Source organism: Homalodisca vitripennis, chromosome 1, assembly GCF_021130785.1.
Source record: "Homalodisca vitripennis isolate AUS2020 chromosome 1, UT_GWSS_2.1, whole genome shotgun sequence".
NCBI lineage: Eukaryota > Metazoa > Arthropoda > Insecta > Hemiptera > Cicadellidae > Homalodisca > Homalodisca vitripennis.
This window is the reverse complement of record NC_060207.1, coordinates 36,037,204-36,063,243: the sequence shown is the minus strand read 5'-3', so window position 1 is coordinate 36,063,243 and position 26,040 is coordinate 36,037,204. Positions and strand designations below refer to the sequence as shown.

The following is a 26,040-nucleotide window of genomic DNA, read 5'->3' as shown; positions in this document are numbered from 1 at the left end:
TCAATTTTGTATCAATAAAAATTTGCACTTTCTTTTTACAGTACTATAGGAAATTGAAATTTGTTAGAAGAACAGTGATTGATTGCAGAGCAAAAACATATGCCATGAAAAATTTTTGTTACATCCAGTACAGCAATACTTAATATAATATAGCATTGTATGTGAGGTAATACTTGCATAACAAAATTTTATTAAAAATATAAAATAAAAATCTTACTGAAAATTTGTTGATTTAAAATATTTGTGTATCTATACTTTTAAATCTTGCCAGTTCAATTACTTTTTTTAAATCTGGCATCCCCATAATAATGGTAAATTTAGCCAGTAGACATAAATAAAGTTGTTCTAAAGGTCATTGTAGATATGACGTTAGAAACATGTGATCTTATACATTTTCAATCATTAACTTCAATGTGGAACCTCTTTTAGTGTCAGACGGTTCAAAATGAGTTAACATTTTCATCCATGATCTCGCACTCGCATTATTGGGTGCACTTATCATCTCCCACTCAATACTCAAGGATATAGTGACAGTTGCTAGCTAACATACATTGCCATCATCAGCCCTGTCCAGGTGCAATGGAAGAGTACTCGGGGATACACACTTTGCTTCTGATCTGCTCATCTTACACACATACATTTTGTGCTAGAAATAAGTAACTTATAAGGAGGTGCAATAATTGTAATCAAAGTTGTGGTGCACAAATTACATAAACAGCATTGAGCATTTAAACAGTTGGTTTGTTTTTACATTTCCCACACCGTAGATGGATATATTAGAATGGTAGACTTTGAACAAAATTTCAAATACAGTTATATTTGATATTATAGATTATGTCTCTTGGAGAGTTTTTTAGTTCACAAAAGGCCTTTGAAATGCCCGGTGCACGTTGTGTGCGCTTATCACGGTTGGTAAAGAAGTATTTATAAACGACCTTCACTCTGCTACAGGGAGAGACGAGTGCCCTTTGTCTAACTCCAACCACCTGCTCTTCAGTTCTGTGTCTCCTACAGAGCCATAACCAAACATATCCGTGGCGTATATTACTGCATTCTTAGTTGTCACGATCACGTATCTTGTTATTATTCTTCATTGTGTGATTAGTTCGAAATATTTATCTTCTTTTATAGTAAAACTTAATTACATTTTTCATTTAATTACATTTTACAATGAAGTTAAATTATATTTAAAATAATCCGTTTTTAAATAGTTCTTTAATATTTTTATCAATAAATACAATAATTTTTAGTCAATAGCCCTGTTTTATACTCTTTTGCTTTTATCTTTTATAATTTAGTTATAATAAAAATTAGCTTTGAACTTAAAGAAAAACATTTTTTACTTGTCTTGGTGTTAAACGAGGGCCATCCGGAAAGTAGTACCCGTTTCCGCCGCGTGAGGCGCTGACGACGCGAGTAGCCGCCGGTCAAGGTCAGATCGCTTCAGTGGCTTGTCTGCCTTCTCTGTTACAAGTTCCATGACGCTAGCTTTGCCTGTGTTGTTTTTGTGGCAGTTCATAATGTTTAAAAAAATTGAAAATGCCGCCAGTTGTGAAGTGAGGGCTGTAATAAAATTTCTCAACGCAAGAAATGTTCGACCTTGTGATATTCATCGCCAATTAAAGGAAGTGTATGTAGACAATGTGATGGAAGAGTCATCTGATCTGCGCTGGTGTCGTAATTTCAACTTGGGGAGGGGGAACACACATGACGATGAGGGTTCAGGGAGACCATCTGTCATTACAGATCAACTGCTGAGGTCAGTAGACGAATTCGTGAGGAACGATCGGCATGTCACAATTGATGACATCTGTGAACATTTCCCTAATGTTTCTCGAACAATTGTTCATGAAATTGTCAAAGACCATCTGCATTATTCAAAAATTTGTGCAAAGTGGGTCCCTCGCATGCTTACAGATGAGCACAAAACCAAGCGTATGGCTGCTGCATTCACATTTTTGGAACGTTATTCTGATGAAGCAGACACGTTCTTGAATCGCATAGTTACTGGTGATGAAATGTGGGTTTGTTATGCTTCACCTGAGAGTAAACGACAGTCAATGGAGTGGCATCATACTCATTCACCAAAGAAACCAAAAAAATTCAAGACTGTTCTGTCCACCAGGAAACTTATGGCAACCATTTTCTGGGATCGACGTGGTGTACTGCTTATTGATTTTATGGCCCGTGGAGACACTATTAACGCTAATGCGTATTGTGAAACATTAAAGAAATTACGGCGGGCAATACAAAATCGACGGAGAGGTCTATTGTCTGATGGCGTCATTTTCCTCCATGACAATGCCAGGCCTCATGCAGCGGGGATAACACAACAACTCCTGCAGCAATTCAATTTGGGAAATTTTCAACCATCCACCGTATAGCCCGGACTTGGCCCCTTCAGATTTTCATCTCTTTACAAAACTTAAAGAGTTTTTGGCGGGAAAAAGATTTGACAGCGATGAAGAACTTAAAGAAGGCGTGACTACGTATTTCAATCGGCTGGCGGCGGAGGAATATGACGCTGGAATACAAAAACTCGTCACACATTATGACAAATGCTTAAATTTGCTTGGAGATTATGTGGAGAAGTAGTTTAAGGTATGCTCTTTTCAATAAAAATGTTTATATTTGTTAATATTTACTTCTGTGTCTTTATTTCACAAACGGGTACTACTTTCCGGATGGCCCTCGTAGAAAAGTTAATGGATTTATTAGTGGCGTATGAAGGGTTAAAAGTAAAATCTTTTCGTATAAAACTGTCCTATGAACTGTCACAAAACTTTCCAAACAACATCTTTATTAAATTCTGTATATTTTTCTCTATTTTTATACATTGTTTCAGATTTTGTTTAAACATTTGTCATAACGTTCTGTAAGCTTTTGTATGTTGAAGTCATAGAGGTCTTTATGCTTATGCTATGCTGAGGAACTCATTTAGGTACTGGAACATGTCAGAATTGCTCTGAGCCATGTTTTCACTGGTATAGCGCAGCCAAAAGATCTCATCAGATTTTGGATTTGAATAATACAATGGGGTTTGACATTGTTATGTAGTAACAAAACTTAGGTGTCAAAAGTCCATTTTGCTTGTTATATATTGTATATAGTCAGGGTAGTGTAGTAAGGGGCTGAAGTTATTATTATCTCTTGCTGTAAAACTTAACTAACAAGATCACAGGATCTTTTCCAAAACACAGTTGCCATGACCTTGTGTATTGAAATTGTTTCCTTGCCCTTGCCTTGACTGGCAGTGTGTGTGTGTACTGACTCGTAGATTCTGGATTCACGTGAGAAACACATCTTGTGCGCTGCAATAATGTTCTTTAAAAGTTTATCATCTTCCTTAAAATATTACTCCAAAAAATCAAGGAAACCAACCATTCTATTCAATTGGTATACCTCAGTAAGTGGTCTGTGAACCTAATGTAAGCAAATTTATGAAAATACAAATTTTCACAGACAAATTTTCTGCAAAAATTGTATTTATTCACATATAGAAATATCAATGTTAAAGTTGAAATTGTGAATCAATGGTCTTCACAAACTTTGTAGTCCACGGTATTGACCAAATATTCTGTAAACACTGATGGTCTCACTTGATCACAATTCATCGTGAACATTTTCCTGTCATTCCTTGAAATGTTTTATGCACTTAGCTGTGTGTTGCATTGGAGCTGTACACTTCACTTGTCTGTTTATCAATTTACAATGCTAAAATTATTTTTTGGTATCACAGAATTGCCATCAAACTGAATAACTGAACGTATTTCACAGTCAGCAGACTCATTGGCTCAAGGCATGCTGGGAGTCAGTGCCCACATTTTGATGATCATGTAACATTTGACTAACCATGGCTATACTGACTATACTTCCTGATTAATTTTAGTTTAAAGTTACCATGCATCATTCTAAAATTGCATATTGGCAACAAACCTGCTTGCATGTAGTAGAAAGTAACAAATAGGAAATATCTGACATTATTATAGAATCAAATATATTGTTCAAACTATCCTTATTTTGTTTTCAAAAAGCAAACATACCTATCATTATAGGTAGAATAATTGGAAATAATCACATATAAATGTTAATATTCTTATTGTAATTCCTGTATACTAAAAAGTTGTTAGTACTAAATTGTATTACGAGGTTAATTCGGAAAGTAAGGTCTGTTTTTTTATTTAAAAAAAAACCACAACAGATTTTTTCAAAAAAACTTGTTTATTTGATTCCTGACATCAATCACTATTTTTCGACATAATTTCCACTTTTGTTTAAACACTTGTCATAACGATCTACAAGTTTTTGAATGCCGGTGTCATAGAAGTCGGCCACCTGCGACGATAACCAGTCTTGTACTGCTTGTTTCACCTCGTCATCAGTATCAAAGCGCTTCCCGTCTAGGAATTCTTTTAGGTAGCGAAACAAGTGGAAGTCGCTTGGCATCGAGTCTGGGCTGTATGGCGGGTGTTCTAGCTGTCTCCAACCAAACGATTTGATGAGATTTTGGGTTTGGTTGGCAGAGTGGGGTCTGGCATTGTCATGCAGTAACGAACTCCAGCTGTCAATAGGCCATGTCGCTTGTTCTGTATTGCTCGTCTAAGGTTAGTCAGAGTGTTGCAATAAGTGGCCGCATTTATTGTTGTTCCTCACTCCATGAACTCGACTAGTAATATCCCACGTCTATCCCAAAACACTGTCACCATAACCATGCGTGTGGACAATGTTTGTTTCATTTTCACTTTAACCGGTGACGTCGAGTGACGCCACTCCATCGACTGGCGTTTCGTTTCTGGGGTTATGTGGGAAACCCATGTCTCGTCACCCGTCACAATGTGGTCTAAAAGGTTATCACATTTCTGATGATATTGGATAAAAAATTCAAGAGCAATACCAATTCTTCTTTTTTTGTGTTCCTCAGTAAGCAGCCTGGGAACCCAACGTGAGCACAATTTGCGAAAATACAAAATTTCAGAAACAATTTTAAACAATGTGGTTCTACTCACGTTTGGAAATTCTATTGCTAATGAAGAAACAGTGAATTGCCGATCTTCACGAATTTTTTAATTGGCGGCTTTCACCAAATCTTCGGTGATCACTGACGGCCGACCAGATCGTGGTTCGTCATGGACATTTTCCTGTCCATCTTTAAAAGCTCTCACCCACTTCCGCACTTTGCTGTCACTCATTGCATTTGGACCGTACACTTCACTTATCTGTCGATGAATATCCGCTGCTGAAACGTTCCTTGCTGTCAAAAACCGTATTTTACAGTCAGCGGGACGTTCAATAGTTTAAACATTTTAAAAAGGCACAGACAACAGCAGACTACAACGATTTCACTGCAAATGGTGTTGTTCTGCACGCAATGCATGCCGGGAGTGGGCGCACGCGCATTTCGCTGCTCGCTCACTGTTTGTCTGGTTAACGCGAATCGGACCTTACTTTCCAAATTACCCTCGTAAATTGTAAATATTTATACAGATTTTGAGTCATCATTAGAGCATTACCTTTTTTTGAAGCTATGGAAGTTTCTATGTCAAATGTGTAAGTATTATTTAAGCGCTTGTTTGGTGGTATTAACATTTTAAATATCAGAAATTATTGGAGTATTTCTTTTCCAACAGGTGATGCTTTTATCATTGACTGCAGGAGGTGTAGGATTGAATCTTGTTGGAGGAAATCATCTTTTATTGTTAGATCTTCACTGGAACCCACAACTGGAAAGTCAAGCTTTTGATCGGATCTATCGAGTTGGTCAAGAAAAGAATGTTTTCATTTACAAGTAAGTGCAATTTTTGTATAATGCAATCATGGTACTATAACTTTAAATGTCTTCATATTCACACTGCACTCAAGTTGTTTGAATTAAGATTCAATAATTAGAGTTGTGTGGCAGATTAAGAAACGCAACTTCCATAAGCACATATTACCAACACAAGTTTTTTATGTACATTGCAAAAAGAAAATGAAAGTAGTTAAACCTCATTCTACCAGAAAATTGCATATCTATGGAGTTCATTCCAGCCACTTGAATAGTTTTGGAGCAATGCAAAGTTGATGCTACTAAGAATATAATTAACAGTATTTTTACTAAAACAATTAGTAAACATGGAAATTAGTTAACATGGAAGCAGGTAAACAGCCAAAATGTAATGCAAATATTAAATTATTTTATCAAGAGAATTACATAACAGACCCAATTGCTATATGTGATACTTTCAATGAGTTTTTTGTTAATGCAGTCAAAGACTTAGTGTTACCAGAAATTACAGAATATTCTGCAAATTTGAATTTGTCAAATGTCCCTCCAGTGGACACAAAATTTCAATTTGAAATGGCAACAGAAAACTAAATTGAAAAAATAGTAAATTCTTTTGAAAACAAATACTCAACAGGAAATGATGACATCCCTATTACGATCATTAAGGTAGCCTTGCCTTTTATCAACACTCCGCTGATCCATATAATTAATCATTCTCTAATTTCAGGAGTATTTCCTGAAAAATTTAAATTAGCTCATGTTATTCCTATTTAAAAAAGGGTAATTTGGAAGATTTCAAGTGTTACAGACCTGTATATCTTTACTTCCTGTATTTTCAAAAATTTTAGAAAAAGTAGTTTTTAATCAATTTTATAAATACCTAGAGTCTAATAAGATACTTGACAAAGAACAACATGGTTTTAGGTCCAACAAATCTACTATAACAGCCGGTGTTGAGTTTATAGAGTCGATTATTGAATCTGTCGATAAAGGTGAAAAAGTAATTGGAATCTTCTTAGATTTGTCAAGAGCCTTTGATAGCGTAGAACATAATAAGTTAGTGGATGTGCTTCAAAATCTAGGAGTGGAGAACACTGAGTTAACTTAATTCAAATTATATCTATCACAAAGAAAACAATATGTTGAAATAGACCATTTCTTGGATAGTAAAAAAATTAAGTATAAAGAAAAATATTCCTCTCACCTTTTAAAAGTACAATATGGAGTCCCACAGGGATCGATTTTAGGTCCTTTATTATTCCTGTGCTACCTAAAATACAGGATATCAACAATAAGGTCTGTCTTTATGCAGATGATACTAATGTAATCGTAAATGCAGAAACTGAAGAATTAGTTGAATTTTCATCGTACATTGGCCTATCATTAATAAAAGACTTTTTAAACTGGAAAAACCTTCTTTTAAACTCATCTAAATCTAGTTTTGTTTCCTTTTCAACAAAACAAGCAAGGAATAAAATCTTTCTTACAGTATTTGTGGACAATGAAATATTGGAGCAGGTGGAGGAAACAAATTTCTAGGCTTCACTATGACGAAAACTTAGCCTGGGATGAACATGTTAATCTTGTAATTCCTAAAACGTCTAGTGGTATTTACGCTTTAAGGAGACTAGCCCATTCATGTAATATTGAAACTTTAAAAAATTTATATTATGCTTTAATCCATTCACATATTTCCTACGGAATTTGCATTTATGGATCAACAACAAAAAGAAATATGGACCAACTTTTAATGCAACAAAAAAGGGCACTGAGAATCATGTTTAATTTGAAGCAAACAGACTCTGTTAAACATGTATTTTCAGAACTTAATATATATTTACAGTTTACAGTTTGTACATTTACGAGTCAGTTAAATTTGTATTTCTCAATAAAAGAATTGCAATAGGTAATACATCCCATAGATATAACACTAGGTCACATATATTGGTTGAACCTCATAAATTATTATTTTTGAAAAAAAAAACCCACTTTTAACCCTCTAAGTGGCGGTAATATGTTGCTGGAATGGCGGGCTATTTTTCTGAGTCAAGCAGGACTACCTTATAATTTAAAAATAAAATGCAAATTCTAATATAAGCAATGCTTGTTATATATCAATTTTTTCGTAATAAACTACAGAATAACATAGTATAGTTATTTTTTACATACCTTAACCTTTTTTTATGATATCCACACAAATGTTCCAAAAAACGTTTTTTTCTCCACAAAACTTCATTTTTACGTTCTGTAACTTTAAAAATGTCATTCCTAGGAGATTATGTTAAATGCAACCTTTATTCACAATTTAATTCTAAACAAAAAAACCTTCAATAATATTTTTTCTATTTACAACACTGTAAATGTTATATGGGAAAAACTGAATCTAGAAAAAACACTTTTTCTAGTCAGAATCGCTAGAAGTTGCTTGCCTTTTCCTCCCTTTCCCTGAGTAAAAAACACACACCGCGGGAGAAAACTTAGGATTATTGGTACTTTGGGATTATACCGACCACACCAGTATGAAGAACACAAAAATATAAATTTATAGAAACAAACATGATAGAACGAAAAAAACAACTCTTTAATTACAAAATTAAAAACTTACAAGCATTTCCAGGTATTGTAATCGGTATTGTTGCCTCTGTTATCTTATCTTTCTCGAGAATCCCGATTACGGCAGGCCGCGCGGTATCACATGATTTGCACGGTACATAATTGCCTTTCCATTACAATTCAATTTATATTTATGATCAGCCCCTCTAGAATTTGATATTTTACTGATAGGTACTATCTCGAGGGATGTTTTTCTTTCGTTGACATCAGCGCGGGGCAGCACCATTTTGGGTGGCGGAATGTGATCAAGAATAAAAACAGGTTTTGAGTGTTTTTTGAATAAAGAGTTTAGTTTTAGTTTGGTTAATGTTTGTTTTTGTTGAATTTTAGTGTTTGGAGAAATGTAGAGGTAAAACACGGAAGTACAACAAAGCGACGCGACTCTGCAATCACGTTATCTACTAGACCGCTCGATTTTGACCTGTGTCTGAGGATGGGGAGGGGTTTGCGATAAGACAATTCCTGTTTTATATTGACGAAATATTGTTTTACGCTAATCTAGTAATCAGTAGAAGCAAAATGTCAAATAACGATTCATGTCTGGGTGTGGTCGGTATAATCCCAAAGTACAGGATTATTTCAGTTAGTACCATTGATTATTTCATCGTGATGTTGATGATACTATATGAAATGTATTTGAAATTTAGTGGTGAACGCAACTGTGCAAACTAGGCGTAAAAATAATTATCGGTTGCCTAGCAATAAGCGGCAATGTGAAGCGACTTCTAAGACGTCGCTTGCCACGTCACAGCGGCGTAAATAGAACGTCTCAGACGTCGCTTGCCACTTAGAGGGTTAAAGGAAATAATTTTTTTGAATATTTACCCCAAATCATAAAAAAAGAGCAAAACGCTAATATCTTTTTAAATTTGATGAAAAAATTCTTAGCACACACTACTTTTTACTCTATAGAAGAGTTTATTTCTCACAACAATTAAAATGTCAGCAATAAAATATGTTAGTTTGGTGGTAATACAAAATTTTAATTAAGTATAAATGAGTGTGTAACTGCATTGTTCTGTCTTTAAATTGTTTAAAATTCTGTATTGTAGTAGTAGTGTACTACTAAAAAAAAAAAAAATAATATATAGAAATAAGGCAAAATATGACACTATTCTTGTATTTACTGTGCAAATATGAATAAAGATGATTGATTGATTGATCGAATTTTAACTTTTAACACTCAGAAACAATTCTTTGTTTAAAGTTAATTTTTAATGATGAAAGGATCGTAAAAGTAATAGGATTCTTTTGGACATTGGCCATTGTTTAGTGATTTGTTACATCGCTGGTTGATTGCTCAGAATTAGTTCCTACACATTGTACATTCATCAGTGCCTTTTCTGTAATTCTCAGGTAAATTCTTCAGCCAAACAGACATAGTGATTAGATCCACCATTCTACTTATATGATGGCAACAAGTAATTTCTCACTAGTCCCCTGCATAATTCGCTAGCATAGAGTGGCAAGCCTGAAGTATTCAGCTTGTGGACAAGCACAGTTTCAAAGCTAAACAAGACAACCCAGTATTTTAAGTTGTTGTGTAGTTGTGCGAATTGCACATTGGCCACACATCCTCACCATTGTTTAAGTTGTGCCAATTGTACATTGGTCACACATACTCACCATTGTCTGCTTTCTCTGAAATCCAAGTGTGCAGCATATCTTTATTGACCATAAAGCATTTAACAAGCAGATGTCCTGTTTCATAATAGCAACTACCTGAACTCCTGGAAGACATATGAAATAAAGTTGATTAGATATTTGCAGGTGACGTTTCTTACACCAAAGTTATAGTTATTCATATGCACCTGATATATGAGATTATTTGTTGTTTTGGTCGCTGATTTTGGACCTCTATGCAGTAGCTCCCAAAAGTCCACTGTTAATAAATTTTAAAGTGTTATAATTTAGTATGCTTAGTTGTACTTGCTCTCATCTGAGGGCTTTGAAAAGTCTTGTACTTTAACGACGCTTTATATTCTATGTTATCACCTTGAAGCATTTTATCATACATTTTATAATTTGATGTATTGGAATTAACCCTCCATCAGGCACTTAAAGTTAGAAACACCATCAGGCGCTCACGGAGGTTTCCTCCAGGTTAGCGAATAATGGATATCATAGTCGTTTAAACTCTTTTTATTTGTTTAAATATTCATACTGATTTAATTACAATGAGATATATTCATTTTTAGAAATTAAATAAAAATTACTCTCTTATGTAATGAATTTTCCAAATAAGAAATTCAAAATTTAAAAAAATGTTATTGTATAATAACAACATGATTTATTTTAAGGAATAATGAAATTAATTGTAAAAATGTTTAACCTACTGTAATAATATAAGGAAATTAACTCAGTTTTTAACTTCTTACAAAAACAACTTACTTCAATTCTTGAGATATTATACAATTGTAATGTCAATTATTACTCTAAAATCAAAAATTATTCTTTACTAAAAATTTGTTTAAACACTACACAAAGTTTCAAAACATTTTCCTTCTGGTTCTTATAACGACAATGTTCACTCCATAAACAGTACTGAAATGTTCCCTAGCACACGGATACTATACTGACAAGTCTCTCGTCTTCATTCTCCATTTCACAAAATTCAAATATATTGTAAAACTTAAAAAGAAACCATCACAGGTCACACATTTAGGCGCACACGGATTATTACTCCATAAAAACTAAACACTATAAGGCGCTCACAGAGATTTCGTCCAAGCACTACAAACACAACATCGGGCGCTCACGGAGGAATCGTCCAGTCTCGCACGGAAGTAGACCTCATACTGACAGATTTTGACAAAGATAAGCGGGAGGCTATTGTTTCGCTTCCCCGAAAGATGCTTGTGAAGTACACTGCGGGAAACGACTGCCAACATCAGAAAAGTAGTACTATTTTTAATAATAAAAAATACACAGAGGAAAACTCCGTTTAGCGCCCGATGTAGGGTTAATGTTTTCTTGTGAACCAATTACTGGTACTTTCCTCTGTGCTGCTAGCTAGGGGACTTAAGTGAAACTCTTTAGTTAAATTATTGATCTTGATTTTAAACATTATGTGACTTAGAAAGAAAGAAAACCCGACTTAACCTAACATTTTGGATATTTAACCAGTTAATGAAAGTATCTTTTCATTATATGTACACTTTTGTTATGTTTCTCTCTAAATTTCAGGTTTGTAACTTCAGAGACTATAGAAGAGAGAATTCTAAATCTGCAAATGAAGAAGCTGGAAATAGCCAACAATGTTTTGACTGGAGCCAAGCACACATCAAAACTGTCATTAGATGATCTTAAGATGTTATTTGAGATCTCGTAGTCAGTCATCAGATTGTGTCCTACAGAACTGGCTGTGAATGTATATATTGTTCTGTTTAGTATAATTTTTAACGAATCTGATTTATTATATATTGTTATTTGTAATGTTTTATATGTCTAATGTAATTCAATAAACACTAATACAATCAAAACAGGACCACTTTTATTTGAACTTATCCTGTCAGCATATTTAGTTTATAGGGTGTTTCAAACCACCTGTCTGGAATGTCTAGTGGTCAAAGGCTTACTGTAGAGGATTGGTTTAAATGAAAATTTTAAATGAACTTCTGAAGAGTTCTTTAAAACCAAAAGATTACGATTATGAAAGAACTGAAATAAAATGGATTGGGCAGTAAACACTACTCTATTATTTAATTAATAAAATTAAAAAATAAACTTTATTACTAATTTATTTATAAAACTAGTAATAAAAAATTCCAGATGAGATTTTATTTAATATATTTTTTTATATATAGGCCTCAGCTGAGGTTTTTATTTATTACTAAACCAAGAAATGTGCTTTGTTGCTGCTGAGTTTTCTGATTATTAATTAAGATTTTAGGTTCTTCTTTTAGTTTTTATGTGCATCAAAAGTAATAGTGGTTGTTTTATTGACATTGAGTAGAAGGCATCTTCGTTCGAAAATTATTTTTATCTTTACTAAAGCAATGCCACCAATAGCCTCAATGTCATTTATATTTTGTCCTGGTACCAAGTAATTTGAGTCATCTACATACAGATAGATATGCCCCCCATCAACCACTCTGGGGAAACCCTTGAGATAACAGACAAATAACAAGGATGGATCCTTGTGGTACACTATGGAATATCTTCTGTATAGATAGATGGCTTTTTTGATTATATATGTCCTTTTCCATTTTTACTTAGTACTTGTGCATACTTAAATATATCAGATAAGTATGAATTAACCCTTTGAACGCCGATATAAATTTAGTATTTTTTTAGATTACGCTCATTTAAGGTGAAAAAATGAAAATGAAAATTCCTTAAAGCTATTTTTTTTATTCATTCCTAATGACTAATAACACACAACAAAAAATAAATTTTACAATAATGTAATACTTGCATTAAAATAATCACATTTTTTCATAATAATGGAATATTTCAATAAAAATCAAATTCAGGTTACAGAGTAATCAAATACATGTGATGAAAAATATTAAAACTATGTACAAGGATAAGAAAACAAATAAAGTGTAATATGCTGATCTTGATTAGTTTATAAGTTCATAATAAGCACTAGAAAACGTAGCATTCAAAACTTTAGCAACAAAATCGTCATAATCAGAATCGTCTGGGTGATGAGCCTTAATTACACAACAGAAAAAAAACAATAAAAACTTGATTATAACACCTAAAACATGGTAATAATAACTTTTAACAACTGTTTGTATAAGGAATGACAACGCAAGAACACTTCCCAAAGGCACAATGCTCCACTGACAGTCAGTAATGGCGGATAGTATCGTCATCGGCGTACAGACGGGAGTGGGAGAACAGCTGCCGGCAACTAAACAATTTATTGTTAACCTACTGCGGCCAGCTAACGGCTGCAACTGGATTATTTGGTCGAGCCAGTACATTACTTAGTATTGTGGTTTATATATTGAGCTTATAAATTTAAAAAAACAGTAATAAAATATATTTTTATCGATCGGCGGATTATTTCGTCTTCAGCGTTATAAGACCTAACAACATCGCGGATTATTTCGTCTACGGCGTGCTAAGGGTTAAACCAATCGTATTCTTTACCTCAAATACCAATGTTACTTAGAGTCTGCAGAAGTCTTCCATGGGAAACACTATCAAGAGTAAGGCTCAGTATCATAAATACTCCAGTAACAATCTGTGTTTCATTTATAAAATGATTACCGATACTATAAAGGCTGTAATTGCAGTTACCATAGATCTGCCACCACATACCACAAAACAGTGTTGTTCGCTGCCAAACAGTTTTTTCCAAGTAGTTATGAAGCTGAAATTGTACTACCTGTTCATAAATTTTTGAAATAACTGGAAGAAAACTTATTAGACGATAGCTTGTTTTGAGTGTCACCATTTTTATATATTGGCTCTTTGATATTTTTTTATTTATTTGAAAAAATACCAATGATTAGAGAGGAGTGTACAGGATGGGTTATTTGTTTCAGCAAATAATCAAGTGACTCTTTTATTACTTTTATGGATATTTTGTCATGTCATGTAGAATTCTTGTTTGGAAATGCCAATATATTTTTTAAATCATGCTCTTCAATGTTTGTAAATTGAAATGTTTTATTGAAATTTATTCTATTTCTCAAATTAGTAATTAGGAAATGTTTAGATTTTTTTACATGTAGAAGAATTAGATTATCTTCCACATTAACCCTTTGGGTGCCAAGGGCCGATATTATCGGCTCACTATATTTAACCAAAGCGTGCCGAGAGCCAATATTTTCGGCCCTTCACGTTTAACCGAAGTGTGCCGAGAGCCGATGTTTTCGGCCCATTACGTTTAACCGAAGTGTGCCGCGGGCCGATATTTTCGGCTTTGCGATTATATTATTTTTTTAAATCATATAGTAAGCGAATCTTCATAACAGATACATCAAACAAAAGGGGAAGAGTTACTTAACAAATTGATATATAATTTGTTATAGTATAAGGTCCAGGACAGTATGTGTCAAGTGCACCCGGGGTTGCTACCTTGACTGTCTCCCCCGCCACGAGTGTAAATAGACTGAACGTTTATGTAACAATGTACTATATATTTTATATAGAGACATTTCTTTGCATAGTTTTTTATAGACTTAGTAACATTTTTCAATAGGCCTATGCTATAGACTATAGGCACTAAAAAATAGTGAGTGATTGAAGATTGGACTTTTTCTGTCTTTCAATAACTGAGGGTGAGTAAAAGCAAATAATATAAAAAAAATAGGCTATTTGTCATGATTTTATTTTTTGTGAACATGCATTAGGGTCCTAACCAATGTTTTTCAACCATCTCAATGCTAGTTTAATAAATATAGTTTTGTTTAGAAAAGTCCTTACAATAACATGCCCTTACATTACATTGTCAATATTTTAGCATTTTAGTCCAAATGTAAAGTTTTATTAAAAATCTTATAAAACTTTTATTTCTCAATATTTCTTTCTGAAATTTTCTATATTGGTTCATAATTATACATACTAATGAAAAATGTAACATATGTTTACATAAATAGTAAAAATAATATAAGTTTTCTAATTAAAAAAAAATAAATAAAATTTTTTTTTATTTATTTTTTTTTTTTAGTTTACTTATTTATATTTTTGGATATTATCATAAAACTTTGTTATTACATAACAGTATATTTCATAACCTACAAAACAAAACAAAAATTGTCCATTTATCAGTATTAGGATAGGAGTTATACAATTTTTAGTCTAACATAACAAAATAGCTGTTTTGTGCTTGGCACACTTGGCTGTTATAGGCCATTTACCACTGGCACTCAGGAAACACCCACAGCTCACATGCATGGCATTACTCAAAACGAATCTTGAAATTTGCTTGGCATCCAAAGGGTTAATACAAAATTATTAAACTGAGATCTCACTTATTTTGGATTTGATATTGAGTTTTTGCCATCAGAGAGCACTATATCATTATCTGAAATCTTTTTTCTCTGCCATTTTCTTTATTAATTATTTTCCAAGCTGTATTTTAACACGTGATGAATTTTTTAAATTTGTGTTCATAGAATTCTTGTTTCTATAACAATATTTTTACTAATGATTTTTATTTGTTTTTATCCTGTTTTATTGTTTCTAAAAGCCTTACTTAACTCTATAATACGTGATTTAGTTTGACTACTATTGTTTGTTGTCCACATCAAATTTTGTGTTACCATTTTTAGTTTTACATTTGGGAAAGCATGTATTAATATATAGTATATTAAAGTTTTGTGAAAGACTTCATTTTCCTCAATCTTAGCGTGGTATACATTTATCCATAATTCTTTAGATAAGAAAAAAAGATAATGTTTTCTTTATTAATTTTACATATCTCTTGGCAGGTATCTTTTTTTAATAATTGAAAGACTTAATTTCTAATAATTATGAGTCATTGTCAGAGAGTTTACTGATGAAGCCTGATATTCTTAGTTTGGTTTTATCTGTTTGGAACAAAATTGTTAATGCCACTCTCACTTGTAGCTGTGACTCTTGTTGGATAATTAACCATTTAATGCATGCTCTTACAATATTTTTTTAATTTTTGAAGTATTGATGATGGACAGAAAACATTAATTAATGCTGTAATCACATGTTACTATAACTTTTAGACAGATATTACATAAAGTCCTTCATAAAAGATAAAGCTTAAAAACAATGGTAAATCAACAAAACCAGCTCAATTAAATCAGTGTTTACAAGTTTACATCAAAATTACACCTTAAAGTAGACATTTTAGAGCTCAATAATGAGATAAATTGAAAATATTTTTAATGCACGGTCAAGATTAAAAGTTAAGATTGTAATTTAATAACAGATTTTTTCATTTAATTCTAAAATTTCAACCTCAAAAACAGAACATTTATCTGTATTGCATAAACATTTTGTCTTAAATCAGATCACAAGTTTCCGATTTATGGATGATAAAAATTGGAGTTTGAATGAAAAGCATCAAAAACTGGTACCTTTTTTTATTGTTACAGGCATAAAAACTAGAAGTTATTGTTTGTAAATAATTAACTTTATATTTTAAAATTCAGAAGTAAACAAGTTATTATTTTATGCAACTTTCGTTATTATATCTCTACTGTTTAGTTTATGGTTAACTTTCAAACTCGAATACTTAACTTATGATTTATGAGTCAGTAGTCCACAGCTGAAAAGGGAAGGGGAAGGAAGATGTGTTGAGTGCTGTTTTACCCATCAGACCTGAGTGTTGAAAGGTTCATAGTCTCAACATTGCAATAACGTTGATGGTTGACAATGAACACTGTTGAAGGCAATTGGTTAATGACACAGATGAAGTTTGTATTTATTTAACACTTACTGACATTGCTGGTTTTAATTTCTTAAAATCCAGAACTCGGTTGACTTTCGAGTTGATAAGTGTGATGAAGATTAGAATCTTCCATAGTATGTTGGATGAAGTTCACGTGTTCATGAGATAGCCATGATCACCCAGCAGACAACCACATCATTTATTAGCAACATAATGATTATTATAATTGTGGTCTCTCAATAAAGTTTTAATAACTGGGCCATTAGTACAAATGTGTCAATAATTTTATTTCAGAAGATATAAAATATCACTCATAAATTATATACACAAATCTGAAGCTATATAAGCATATGAGCAATATTGTGGTGTTGTAAATAATATAAAGTTTCGGCAACATTTTGGATGTATTATCCTTAAAAAACTTAAGCTGAAATTGAAACTGTTGAACAATGAGGCATAATATATTTTATAAGATAACAATCATACTACAAATGTAGTGTTAGCAGCATGGGCAACAGCAAAGGACAAGAATGATTATTATTAGAAGAACAATTATTACTATCAAAAGTGTGTCAGTAGTATTATTACTGTCGGATTCATTTTTCATTGGCGAGTCAAAGAAGGGGTTAATCCAATTAGGATGGCTGGGTACATTTATGTGAAGCATAGATGAATCATTCTGAAAATGCGAATTCTGTGATCTATGGGAGAGGATACCATATGACTTGTTCTCGCAAAGTAGTAACTCTCCCGATTTACTTTTGAATGGAGTATTGCTTTTAAAGAAAATATTGGTTCCATTCATATACAAGAATATTACAAATTTCTCACTCTTGGAGACGGCAAAATGTATTGCACCTACGTAATCAACTGGTTTACAGAATTTATTTGTAGATAAGTCCTCACTTGGAAAATCTGGAAAGTTTTCTAGTTTAATTTTTGAGCAGTTGAAGACGGCCAGGCTGTAATCTTCAAACCTCAATTTACTGCAGTTGTGTGCTACTGTTCCAGTGTGAAGCTCGATTTCTATGTTACCAAGAGCAGAGGGAAGGCAGCCCAATAGCAGGTTCCAGAAGCAATGTGCCTCAGGATCTTGGTTTAAGTCCTCAATTTTTGAAGACTCGAGTTTGTTGTCAAGTATATATTGTATTGTGATCAATACATAACATAACAAAAAGAAACTTGTGTGCAGCCATTCAGGCATATTTTTACTTTGTTTATCACTAAAAAATTTAAAGTACTGTAATTTTTTATTTCTATAGCAACTTAAATTTTTAAACCTTTTCACCGGTGACTAAAGATTACTACTAACTGGCAATAGCGAGCTCGGTTTGAAGTCAGGGCTTGCTGAGTGGTGAAAATGACACTGCCAACACTGTGTTTGTATTAGCAGTACTTTTCCTCTCTATAAATATTCATAAGTGATGATTCAGATAATTCACTCTAAAGTACCTGTCGTCATTCAAAATTAGTCAGCACCAAACTGAAAGATTATTTTGGCTACATGAGATTGGAACGGTCATAATTCAAATTCTACCTGTAAGCAAATTTTAAAAGAATTCTCTTGCATACAGAAGTGTGAAGATCGATCCAACTGTTTTGTTTAATATAGAGTAAGTAGATACATAATCCAAGAAGAGAATGTAAATGTATGTTTGTCTATTTGGCATTTGAAAGGACAGGGAGAGATTCTGGAGGCTGAGGCTGATGATTATCTTTTACATAGTTTATGTGACAAACTTTGAATTAGAGTAGATAGTATTACATTCTGTATAGTAGAGTATATTTCTGGAATTGTTTCTTAGGTTGAAATAATTATTTTACAACAAAAATGTAAAAACAGAACAATATCTAAAATTTATTAGTTGAAAAAAGTGCTAAAATATTTCTCATTACTTTTAATGCTTTAACAAATTTTCTGAATCAAGTTTTATTTCCTTTAAAACACTGTTATCAGTTTAGTTATCTTACGATAAAAAACTAAGAATTTTTATACATTATAAAAAAATATATTAATAAGCAAAGCTTAGTGTGAAATATCCGAACTTTTGCAGGATAGTCTGTAGTTTTAAATTTGTGATCATAAAATGTGTGTAACATTTTATTTATAACTTCTTCATTTGTTCAAATGGTATGTATCTTGTATATGGCTACTAATAGCATTATTGTAAATTGATGTATAATATTCTAAATATCATTCCGTAAATATTATTGATGAACAACCTGTTCACATCAATATTTATCAACTAATTATCAATAGATTACTTGAACCATATCAAACACTCACACAACATTAACAGTTGTAAAATTGTGAATTTTATATTGCAATAAAATTCTTAATTCTTGATTAGTGCTATTAATTTTATTATATTTATACTGGTAGGACATCTATTACAGCAACATTCTGTAGGGCCAAAGGCCATCTGGCCGGCTCAGTTCCGAGTGTATTTTACAGCACGCAAAGTAAAGTACACTTAACACCCACTGTGATTCTGAGTAAACTGTTTACCAGAAAATATTATAAAATATGGTTTTGGCTCAAACTTTCTTTACATGGAGTCTGAGCTGGATTCTGATCTTGGTCATATTAATAGGCTACTGAAATCCAATTTCAAAGAAAAATTCTATCCCTTCTTCAGCCAAAAATGATCTATTGCGTTTAGAAAGTTTTGTATAACTAAAAGGATTAATGCAAATGTGATGCGACACAGAAAACTCAACTCCTAAGCCGAACTCGTTTGTCAAAGCTGAGTGATAATCTAACAAGATTCCATTAATTCTTAGCTGTTATATAGTTGTTTAACACTATATTTAACGTTTAAATAACTATTAAGATCTGGGTGGTTTCAATCCCTTCTTTATTACAAAATAATATCACTCCTGATGATGCAGTTGTTATGGTAACATTCAAGTATTGAATAGAAATATATTTTCACATTAAATCTTTACAATTATGAGCTCTAAGAGTAGTCACAATGATAAAAGATAGGAAGAAATAAACCATTAAAATTGACCTGCAAATATTCTTCTATTGAATAGCAACTTAAATATGATTTGTCAACAAGTATTCCAAAGTGATTTCTATAAGTTACTCCAGTCATAAATCTAGTTTTAGATCATGGAGAAGCTTGTTAAACAATTTCTTGCTCATATAATGAGATTTAATAGCTGAACTCAATCTATATTCATGGAAAAAACATTAGCTTTTTCTCTAGTACTAATTGTGCTGGTGCTTTTCATATGTCAAGAAGTTAAAAAACATTTTAATGTAAATTGAAGATTTGTAAATATACAGAGATGGTACTGTTGTATCCTAAATTCAATATTGGAATGAGTATATTATATGTTTAATTTTGGTTTAAAGATTAAGTGGAAGAGAGAGTTTGTTATGACTTTGTACAAAGGAAAACAATTCTTTTCGACATCGATAACTTGAAGGAATTCAAGACAATGCACCTCTGTAAGAGCCAAGTTTGTCTTGTCAATATTGCATTTTTCATTTAATTTTGCCAGTATTAAGCATAATAGATATTCTCTCCAGACATGAAGATCAGTTAGTTTTTAAAGGGTTTCTGGAACAATTATTGTACATAAATTAAACTGGTACACTATTTTCTCGAGAGGGCCCCTTAAAAAGCTCCATATTAACAAGAGGTGGCATACTTTTAAAACATTAGTCTTTCCATAAAGATTGATCACCTGGGTAACCGACTGCTTTACAGGATTTATTTGGAGAGTAATTCTCAGTCGGTAATTCTAGAATGGTTTTTAGTTTAGTGGTTGTACATCTTGAAAAATTGTGCTGTCATGATATGAGAGACTAATGTTTCTAGAAGTATGTCACCTCTTGTCAACATGGAGCTTTTTAAGAAGCTCTCTAGAGAAAATAGTGTACCAGTTCTATTTATGTACAAATAAAATTTTTTAATAAATATTAAAATATACAAACTCACAATTATAAAAATAATTTCTTACTTTCTAACAAATATTAAGGGGAGTAAGTTATGATTAAGTCCTAAAATTATATTCTCCATTTAAATGTATCTGATGACCACTAAAGGTATTTATCATATGTAAAAGTATTTACTCTAATGTAACTGTAAACATTATGTGTTTATATTGACTTTGAGATTCAAAAAGAATTAGAAAGAATATTTCCCATTATTGATGTTTGGAACATAAATTTAAATTAAAGTAATATGACTGATTATATTTTAGAACCTACATCCTAGTGGTTTGATACTGAAGTATTTATACTTACTATTACAAAAAACAAAAATAATCAAAATAAGCAATTATAGATGTAATAATCATCATTAAGATTACTTTATCATAAATATTACTACTGGATCTGCTTCTGATGGGTGAGTCAAAGAAGGGCTGAATCCAATGTAGATGATGATACACATTTATATAGATTATATATACATTCTTCTGATGACATAATTCTTCTGACCCTTGGGACAGAATTCCGTAAATCTTGTTCTCACATAGAAGTGGTCCTCCTGAGTCACCTTTGCAAGGTGTATATTGTTTAAAAAGCAAGTGAATGATTCCATTCATAAACAAAAATTGTGAATTCTTTTTTATATCAATGACTTTGTAGGAATTCAAAGACTGTTCACCTCCATAACCGACTGCTTTACAGGATTTATTTGTAGAGTAATTCTCATTCGGTAATTCTAGAATGGTTTTTAGTTCAGTGGTCGTACATGTGATAATGGCCAGGTCATTATAAAATCCTTCCACTTTACTGTAGTTGGGATGGATGTGAATGCTGAGTACCCTGTATACTTCTCCTGACAGTAGTCTGATTTCTACGTAGTCTAAAATATAGTTGGCTGGGTTCGAGAAGCAATGTGCTGCTGTCAGCACAAGATCCTCTCTGATCAAATTCCCCGTGCATGAGGACTGTGCTCTGAGGTCAGGCCGGTTTGGAATGCGATGTATTATGATCACTAACACAACAAATAGGAACTTGTGTACAGCCATGATTACATATTTACTGTGTTATTACTGAAAATTTAATATTTGTGCTTATTTCTATAACAACATAATATTTAAAACTTGTTTAGAATAAAAAAAGTGTGTAGTTTACTTATTTGAAGTTATAGTAGGCTTATTTAACATAGTCTAAAATTGTGGCATGTGATAGATAAGCATTTTTTTTTTTTTTTTTTTTTTTTTTTTTTTTTTTTTTAATACTAAAGTATTTATTGTTTTTTTTACTAAAGGACCAAGGTAATTTTTTCATTCATTCATTCATTCATTGTAATAAATAAAGTTTTGGATTCAATGACTGATTTATGACTATTTTTAATATGATACTCACTCAGGAATATATTCTAATTACAAAATGTGTTGCTTGAAAGTAGGTTACACAAAATATTGCCTAAACTAACAGTTCTTTGAAGCAAGACAATATAACTATATTGTTATAACTGAGTGGGAATGTACTAAACCACTAGTTTAAATTAAAGTAAGTTCTTTGTAATTTCTAGAATACCATCAATGCAAAGTAATGAATCTTACTAATATTTTAAATGTTATTGTTTAGATGTCTGTCATGCAAAAAGTACTGAACCAATTAACCTGAATTTGTGTATGAACTTAGTTTAAGCACTAGAAAAACATAAAGGCCTACTTACATTTATAAATTACTATAAGACTGAGCAACACTGGTTTGAGATGTCTTGTTTCATTGCATGGAGGTGTTGAAAATGGCGAGAAAGACAAACATTTGTTTGGATTTAAACTCTTGAAAGTAATAGCATTTTAAATTTTGAACATTTACTTAATTATTAAGAGTTTTGCATAGATAAGGTAATTAAAAGTTCTACTTAAAGATAATTCAGATTGAAAATATATTAAGTTAATGAAACCATACTGTTTTCATGGAAGAAGATTGTTGGTGCTAAGATGATCTAGAAGTCTGGATAAAACAATGTTCTCACTTATTTTGGATTTAATTGGTACAAGAGAGATGAGCTTGGAATTTTTGAGTTTGTGTTCACTGCCTTGCTTGAAAAGAGGATAAATTTTGCAAGCCTTTACTTTCAAGGAAAGAAACCTTGGGCCATGGATTTATCAGCATTGGCTGTTATGCATTTTAATAGAATAGCAGAAATTTCATCTACTCCAGTGGATTTCAGAGTGTGGATAATATTGAGGACTTTATGAAGATTACTAGGTGGAAGAAAACAAAGGCTTTAGAATGTAGCAGTTGATGCTTTTTAAGTTTGTAAGATCTGTCTCTTGTTGTGGCCTTAGGACAGGCATTCCTATTTGTTAATTATATATATATATATATATATATATATATATATATATATATATATATATATATATAATTTCAATTAACATTGAATCACAAAAAGTACTTGTTCCGCCAGGACTCGAATCCGGATCTCTCACTTGCCAGTTGAATGTGCTACCATTACACTACAGAGCCCTTATTTTTTATGATTAAATTATTTTGTATTTGGCCATATCTGTCACATACGCGTTGAAATAACCAAACTAACATATGATCTGAAGACCAAATACCTGTAAAACGACTTATTTACATTAATTAAATTTGTATAAATGGCAATAGCCCTATTTAATATAGGGTATTCACAAAAGGGTGTCACAAACTTCTGTAGCTGATAGTATTCATGATTCCAAACAAAAATTGTTCTGTAAACTTAGGTTGAAAAATGTGCCGTTTAGCCACCAGCACCATTTAATATTTTTTATAAAAAAGTATTATCTCTAGAACTAGCCACAGATACCAAACTTTGCACATAGATTATGACAAATAAGAGGAATGCTCAAAATTAATTGTGTGATTTTCATTAATATTAACAAAATGGCAACTGTTGAAAATGTTTAAAGTCAAATAAATAATTTAAAAAAAATAGTATAGTTATAAAAGATTTACAAGATGCCAACTATTTTGAAATTTTATAAGAATTCCAACAGTACTTTTTTCAATCTGTCAACATATAAGTAAGCACGGCTTCTTTAAAGATATGCTTGCACATGCTGAGAGCAACATACATGTCACAGTTGAGAGGCATCAGCTTTGAAAAGACAAATAACTTTATGGCAAGTACTATTTAGTGTAGTCTAGTGAGAGAGCTTTATACACATATTAAGGTACCCATTTTAATTTTCGGAGAAAGAAGTGGTTAGCTGAAGTAATAGCTAAGCCCATAACTGCCGAGAAGGATCCTGACCATTGGCTGGGCCTACAAGATATCCAACTCCCTCCCCCCTCCCGCAGGTACTGATGATGCGTCAGGGAACTGCTTGCCAATTGGAAAAAACTGCAGTGCACAAGTAGAAGCTCATAAGAATCTCTAAGGACTCATTCCTCATTGTTTATCATTTACATATACAATGTATAAGAAATAAATTAGAAGAATTAAATCTATGGTAAAATAATTTAAATACAGATGTTTCAACCATAAATGAACACTAGTTTTATCCAGAAGATTCTTTGTTATATGTGCCAGTAGGTTTTTGTATAGGTAGTGTTTATTGTCAAAAGCTTCCCTTTAGAAGAGAGGACTGCAGTGTATGTTAAAACAAATATAATATATGAAACTATTGAATTAGAATCTTTAAGAGTAGATTTTGTTTTTTAGGTTACAGATACATTTTTAGCTGGTTTCAATTTTATCATTATAACTATTTATCAACATCAAATTTTCTTATTAATGATCTTATTACATTTTTTTTGATGAGTTACTTTGTTAAATATATAAAACATTATTGTATTGTGAAATTTTTCACAACAGATGATTTTAACCCTTTTAGTGCCGGAGAATAATATAAAAGTTTGTCTAAAAAATGACGCAAAAAAAGGTTTAACCTTTTCTAGTAACTTAGTAGGCAGACATAAAAAGAAGTTCCTGCTCATTAAAAGCCAACTGTAGTAAAATGAGAGCTTGAATTTTCCTCCATAAGAACAATGTTAAACCTCATGGGGTTTTATGTATCGTTACAGGAGATGTTTTGTTTTAAAGATATAATTAATATGCACCCAAAAGATTTTTATTGTAAAGTGAATACCTTTTTTAGTATTTCAACAATAAAATACAGAAATGGATGAGTTTTTTTGAATAGCTCATAAAAAAATCATTTGGATGTGTATTGATTATACCTTTGAAATGTAACATCTCCCACTATTCTAAGACCTCAGATTCTAATATCATAACAGTGCATGAGGTTTCACATTGTTCTTATGAAACTACAGCCAAGCTGGTTACCAGTACTGCCGGCTCTTGAACAAATTACATTATGGATTCTTTAGGAGAATACGTTTACATTGTTGATTTGACAGACAAAGGAATGGAATTTAATACCAAATTTCAATACTCATCACATTCACTGTATATTGTAACTAAAAACAATGCTTTTAGAATAAGTACATGCAGAGCCATCTAAATTGTATTCATAGTCCTGTATCATTGATAGTAATTGAAAGAAATCAATAAAACACTGCCAGTTGCAGCTGCTTCATCAGATGCATCAGTTGAATAGTGTGTAATCCTGTTAGGATGGTGTTTGGAATTTGTTGATACACTCAGTAAAAAAATCCAGAATAATAGGCAAAATAATAAATATATTTATATAAATGATTTATTACTTTCAGTTCAACCATAATTACATTTTAATACATTTTGGAATGGAACTCCATTTGCGATCTTTCTTGCATGTTATTATTTCCTCTCCTTCCACTTTATATCCTGAAACATTGTAAAATTTAAAAAAAAATGTATATACATTAAGAAATAACTTGTCTATTTCAGCAAATTAATTGAAGCTAATGTCAGAATACTGATACTTAATGATAAAGCATCATGACAAAATGTCTACTATTTTTGTCAAATAATTTTGCAAATTGTTTGGTTGCTGTTTTCCCTTTCATAACTGTTACAAATACAATTAAAGAACTGATAATCAACACACACATTGCATATAATACAATCTGAAATCCAACCTCCAACCTTGACTATGGCAAGAACATATGTTACTCAGTGACAAACACGACCTAGGTGCCTTCAAAGTACACCCATCCACAATCCACTAGTTCAATGCCATGTCCCACTTTCAGAAACATTCCTTGAATTAATTTTTCAGAACAGCTAAAACAGTCTTCGTAACATTTTGTCTGATTTGTTCTACGCCCTTAAATTTTCTCATTGTCAAAGGAATTTACAATTTTGGAAACAACCAGAAATCTTATTAAGCTATGCCAGGATTGTAGGGTAGCTGTCAAAGCTGTTTGGTATTGTATTTTACTATACAGTGCTGAAGAATACTTGATTAATGAATTGGTGCATTATTG

At 32.0% G+C, this 26,040-nt stretch overlaps 3 protein-coding genes across 4 annotated transcripts in view; 1 reads left to right on the top strand and 2 right to left on the bottom strand.

Moving 5' to 3' along the window:
- The window catches only part of LOC124359766 (transcription termination factor 2), a 55,891-nt gene extending 44,032 nt beyond the window's left edge, over nt 1-11,859 (top strand). The window contains exons 15-16 of the mRNA XM_046812779.1: nt 5,628-5,785; nt 11,564-11,859. Coding sequence (XP_046668735.1) covers nt 5,628-5,785; nt 11,564-11,708 — 303 coding nt within the window. The 3' untranslated portion in view covers nt 11,709-11,859. The remainder of the gene's footprint in view (nt 1-5,627; nt 5,786-11,563) is intronic.
- A 9,107-nt stretch (nt 11,860-20,966) lies between these two features.
- On the bottom strand, nt 20,967-21,830 carry LOC124358085 (trypsin-4-like). The gene has a single exon (XM_046810411.1). It carries the CDS (start codon nt 21,693-21,695, stop codon nt 20,967-20,969), a length of 729 nt encoding a protein of 242 aa, XP_046666367.1. The 5' UTR covers nt 21,696-21,830.
- A 3,476-nt stretch (nt 21,831-25,306) lies between these two features.
- Nucleotides 25,307-26,040, bottom strand: part of LOC124359740 (sushi, von Willebrand factor type A, EGF and pentraxin domain-containing protein 1-like) — a 78,536-nt gene continuing 77,802 nt past the window's right edge. For both annotated transcript variants that reach the window (XM_046812759.1, XM_046812742.1), the window contains one exon: nt 25,307-25,438. In XM_046812759.1, the coding sequence (XP_046668715.1) occupies nt 25,356-25,438 (83 nt within the window). In that variant the 3' untranslated portion in view covers nt 25,307-25,355. The remainder of the gene's footprint in view (nt 25,439-26,040) is intronic.